General features: G+C 37.6%; 1 protein-coding gene across 1 annotated transcript in view; it reads right to left on the bottom strand.

Moving 5' to 3' along the window:
- Window positions 1-4,821: 4,821 nt before the first annotated feature.
- The window catches only part of LOC149790332 (uncharacterized), a 46,081-nt gene continuing 44,902 nt past the window's right edge, over window positions 4,822-6,000 (bottom strand). The window contains exon 30 of the mRNA XM_089973200.1: window positions 4,822-4,923. Coding sequence (XP_089829326.1) covers window positions 4,822-4,923 — 102 coding nt within the window. The remainder of the gene's footprint in view (window positions 4,924-6,000) is intronic.

Here is a 6,000-nt window from a genome sequence, read left to right as displayed (position 1 = left end):
TTCAAAACTAGTATATAGCAGGATTCCCTTGAAAAGATCAAAATTAAATCTAATCAATTTAATGTATTTTGCAGCCAGAACAAAGATACTGTTTCACTCGGCAACACCAGTTTCAAAATTAAACTTATCAGAAAACAATTAAACTTGTATATTACCATAAACAGCTCAATTTGGCGACAATTGTTCAGAAATCCAATTTCAACTAATTAAAAGTGTAAATGCCTCTTCCAATATGATATGTATGAGTGTCTAGTTTAAACATTTAGTTAGTTTCAATTACCCAAACAAACTCAATGCTTATTCATTCATTTAATTGTATGTAGGGTATGGGATACAGTGAAGTTAGATATTGCCTAGATGACAAGATGTCCACCAACGGACCTATACGTGGAAATCCCTCCGAGAAATAGACCAAGCTCAGGGACATAATAAGAGAAACAACTATGGCGACTCTGGGCCACAAGAAGCGAACCCATCAAGACTGGTTCGACGAGAACAACGGAGCCATTGAACATCTGCTTGCAAGTGAGAACGAAGCTTTCATGAAGTAGCAGAATGATACAAATTACATCCTCCAAAAAGACCGCTTCAAATCCTATCACCCTGAGGCTAAGAGAGAAATCCGCAAGATGCATGACCATTGGTGGGAAAGAAAAGCTGATAATGTGAAACGCTAGGCTGACACTATCAACATCAGATAGTTCTACAACGCCATCAAGTACATTTTCAGGCCTTCACAGTCTGATACTGCCACCTTGCTTGCAGAAGATGGCAGTATACTAGAACAGGACAAGGCAGGCATCAAGGAATGATGGAACACTTTAGTCATTTCCTAAACCTGCCCTAATCAGTCAGCCAATCCTTTCTTGACAAAATACCCCAAAAGCCTACGTCAGACCAACTAGATGTTGTGCCAACTATAAAGGAGCTGAGGACGGCCATTAAGCAAACGGACTGTGGCAGAGCGCCTGGATAGGATGGTATCCCAGCGTAGGTGTACAAGGCTCTCGGTGAACAGACTCTTGAGCCATTCCAAGATGTGCTAATCAGCATCTGGACGGAAGAGGCGATGCCAAACAACCTCCGCGACACATCAATCGTGACCTTCTATAAAATAAATAAAGGCACACGTGCGGACTGCAGTAACTACAGAGGCATATACTAGAACTCCATAGCTGGCAAAATACTTGCTTGCATAATTCCCAACTGGCTTATTGCGGCAGTGTCAGAAGATAACCTCCCTAACTGGATGGATCAGTGTTTGATCTCCGTCGCCTAGCTGCGAAACCCAATACGCTAGAATGACTCATCACTGAGGCACCCTTTGCAGATGACTGTGCCTTCATGGCCCATGAAGAGACTCACCTACAGGCAATCGTCGACAGGGTCTCTGAAGCCCCTAACCCATTTAAACTCACAATTAGCCCCAAACACTGTACCTTCTTAACCCTGCATCAACATTGGCGACATGCAGCTGAAGAATGTGGACAGTCTCAAATACCTTGGCAACACAATATGCATTGATGTTTCCCTGCGTGGATCAAAAAAGCCAGTCAAGCACTCAGACGACTCTGAACCAATGTATTGCTACACAAAGACATACGCCTGTCAACAAAAAGATGAAAGTGTACAATGAAGGTTTCCTCACGTCTCTCTTGTATGGCTATGAAACGTGGACTGTCTACCGAAGGCATATTAGTCAATTAGAGCAAGTCCACGAGTGCTCCCTGAGATCTATCATGCGTATCAAGTAGCAGAACCCAATCACCAACCAGGAAGTCCTTGACAGAGCCAACATAACAGTCATCGAAGCCAAACTAATCCAGGCCCATCTTCGTTGGATTCGCCATGTCATTTGCATGGATCAAATCATCTGTTCTTTGGCGAGCTAGCCCAGTGCAACCGAAACCAAGGCCACCCTTGCAAGAGGTACAAAAACAATCTCAAGACACACATCAAATGGACAAACATTTAACCCCATCAGCGCGAGCTTTTTTCCTCAGACAGAAGCCACTGGCGAGCCCTGACCAGGAAAGCCTGTTCCACCTTCGAGGTTTACAGCCGCCAGCCTCTTTCTGCAGACGTCACAAGCTGTGTCACAGCCACCCCCAACCACCAATGGCCCATGCCTCACCTGTAACAGCCTGCGTGCATCGGAATTTGGACTCCGGAACCGCATGCGCGTCCACCGTCGATGAGATCGCACAACTTGTCTTCCTCGGCTCGAGAGACTACAAAGAAGAAGACTTCTGCAGAATCTGGACACTTGCTGATTCTAATGAATAATTAGAGTAAAAACATGAATATGTCATCTCCCCTGAGACAAACCTAAATGGCTCCAATAAGACTGAGGTGTATGATATTTTGAACTATTTTTGGTATCATCCCAAATATGAAAGCCTAAGACGCAATTTAAGAATCAGAACGAGGTTCGAATAATCATTTCGTACGCACTTTACCTTTAAACAAAGTAAGGTCGTTTGTAGTTAACGAATCAGAAATTAGGTCACCTGGTTTATCTAGGGGGATTCCCATTACATGAACTCATTCCATCAAATAGTCAAACAAAAATTCTTACAGCTTCTAAGTTTAAAAAGTAGCAGCGTATACACTTCGCTGAAAGGTCAAGCCCGGTATCATAAAACTATATAATGTGGTCACAAACATGACCTAATTTCGAAGCTTGCCTACTTCTGTAAAGAAACCTCATATTTAATCTTATTTACTAAATGAACTTTACAATAATGAAAATTAACACGCACAATATAGATAAGCGAAGCAGCAGGACATGGCACTATATTAGAATATCACATGGTTATTGCATCTTATATTTCTTATCCATAGATGGCTAAGATTATGTGTGGCTTCATAAAACTGTAACCTATACTGTCGATTATGTACCTACGTTTCTTCCCAGCGATGAAGATGGGTGTACACAAGAATATTATTATTTTGTCGTTTCATGTCATAAACTGTCTTTTTATTTATTGCAAAGGAACAGTAAGCAGTTTTTTAGAGCCGGAAAACTACATTGTATGTGTAAATACATACTAGATACCGTATTCTAGCTTTTTTCAACGTGCGAGTATGTGGCGATTAAAAGAGGTCATCACTGAGTATACACAAAGAGGATATATAATAAGACTATTACATAAAACAATTTGAATGGGCGCACATTTGAGATGACCTCCATGTCTAATTGTTTTGTCCATTATACAATAATAAAAAATCCGATATCATTTATAAACTTAATTTAGGCCCGAATCTGCAACAAGACTTATAAGAAGTAACGACCAAACGTTTAATAACATTTCCTGTGCAGTATTATTTTTAAGCCTTTAGAAATATATAGATTTATATTTGACACGTTTTGATAGATCCATTGCAATAGTTTGGTAAATGCAAAATTTGTATTTCACCGTGTTTACCTGCCACCATGTACAATGTTTGTCTTAGGTAAATTATTAATTAAGATTTTTACTGGAATATGCACAGAAACCACAAACTAAGCTTAAAAAAGATGAACAAGTTAAACAATTCAGATGTATTAACTAGAATAAAATGGTACTTAAAACATAGTCCGTAAACATCATATCATGCTATTTTAGAGTTCAATAGCGATCACAGCAAAACAAAGCTATAAGAAGTATCTATTTTTGTTGTTCATAAGGGCAACTAAAAAACAATCACAAGCTCATGTGCTAACCACTACATATATCCATATATAGAGAGAAGAGAGACAGAATGTAGAAAACGAAAACCTTAAATTCAGAGAGCGAGAAAGAAAATCATGCAGCTGTCAGGGAATGTAAATAGCTAATTTGCGCTATTACCAGCTGAAACATAATTAGGCTGGTTTAGTGCTATCTCTATACACTGTTGAGTTTAAAATGGAAACGACAAAATATAGCCTATCAAACAAATGTTAGGAAAACATGCCATTAAGTATTGTAACAAGCCAGGGGTATTCGCTTGACCGAGGGGTGTCAAATCTTGGCGCGATTCCGCTAGAATTCATAAGTTTACCCGATTTTTCTAAGGACTTCCATACAACTTCAGCTGTAAATAATAAAGCCACATACGTCCATTATATAAATAAATGTTACTCTAATCAATGCAAGACCACATATATCCCAACTCTCTAAATATCTATCAACCGCACATCTCTTCATCAACGTTCCGTACCGTCAGCAGTTCACGCCGCAGAAACTATACGACTATCCCCTAACACAGTGAACTATTTTTACTACTCCAGCTTAGGCCAGTCAATTCATTGTTTACAGGCATACTTCGCCAGTAAAACTGCACCACATTTGCATCTTGGCAACATAAGCGGTATCTGCCGAGTCCCATCTTGCTTATTCCACAATGTACACCTCTATGTTTCATAAGGACTATGGTACGACAAGGACACTCATCCGGCTCTGAGCTGAATTCCCTAAAAAAACCATTGGCATCATGGAAACTAACACTTTACTGAGTGACGTTTGCTCCTAGTAAATAGCTAATTATTTCCATTGCACAGTGTTAAAATAATCAAACGTTTAATCACCAAAAATTTAAGAATTCTTTAAAACGGGGCGCTATAACAGAATGCGCATACTCCACATGTATTACAGTATCCACACCTATATCGCGTCTGTGTAGCTAAATTACACATTTTTAAAATTTCATACAAAAATGATGGCTGCACCATTTTGCATATACTACCATTTTAGTAGCACATTAATGAATGATGGCTTACAGCAAGGCCAAATAGCACGAAGATATCAACACACATTTTGTTATGCAATGAACATTATTATTTTACAATGATTTATTTCACCATCTAACAACAAAATATTTTGATGTATTATTCGCAAGCATTCCACCGGATTCCAGATGTTTGATTTGAATACCAGATTTACAGTCCTGAGCAGCAAACTGAAACAGTAGTAAGAATAAATATAATAATGATGATAATATTGCAGAAGACCGTGACAATTACAATGATGTCATAGGTAATACCAACTCAACTACAACTACCTACTACTACCACTACTACTAATACTTCTATTAGTACTACTACTACTACTACTACTAATAATAATAATAATAATAATAATAATAATAATAATAATAATAATAATAACATGGTCGGAAGAGGAGCAACATGATAAGGAAACAAATACCAAATGTAATAGACTGTTTCTCATATTTGTGCTTTCACAGATTTATAGTTATTTGCTACGTGTTTAGGCCCGAATAAACAGTAACAAAGAAAGAGTGAAAACAACAAGCTTTTCAATATTTAACAAATAATTTATTTTCCTGGAAAATTCCGTAAAAATGAAAAAAGGAGAAGAACATACGGTTTCAAGAATCAAATCTAAAAATAATCTAGGAATAATCAACGAATCAAATTGTAAAAGTCCTAGTAATAAATGTTCTAATAATTTCAAATTTGAACCCTGATGTAAAATCAAAGATGGATGACATGACGTATGATTTAGTCAGTACTGTACTTATCTACAGTTCCTTGTAGAAATACCAATAATGGCACTCCGATATTGAAAATCCAAATTAAACTTGTAAACAATGTCTTTCCAAAATCTGTGTATGCACTGTTCAAATATTTCCAGAGAATAAAGAATTAATCCTTTTGAAATCCAAATGATCTGAAGATAATTAACTCAGAATCTGGCAACAACAAAGAAAACAACTTGATACCATGTGTAAAAGCCCGAAAACTGAGAAATCTCGCTCTACACATCACCATTATAACTAACAAGTGCGTAGTTATGGAAAAACAAGAATTGCGAAATTAAATGGGGGTGATCATGTTTATATCACATACACAGAATATGGCCTTGATTAGACGAATGATTTTATTCCCAGAAAAAAAAATATATAAAAAAGAGTTTACTTCTTAACCCACGTAGTCCCATCATGACATTGACAACAAGCAATCATTTTAAAATAAAATAGAACTTTGTTTACTAATTCTGAATCCAGGTCAGA

This window comes from Sinohyriopsis cumingii, chromosome 10 (genome assembly GCF_028554795.1).
Source record: "Sinohyriopsis cumingii isolate HCF-2022 chromosome 10, ASM2855479v2, whole genome shotgun sequence".
Lineage (NCBI taxonomy): Eukaryota > Metazoa > Mollusca > Bivalvia > Unionida > Unionidae > Sinohyriopsis > Sinohyriopsis cumingii.
Note: the sequence above shows the minus strand (reverse complement) of the source record. Positions and strands in the feature narration are given on the sequence as shown.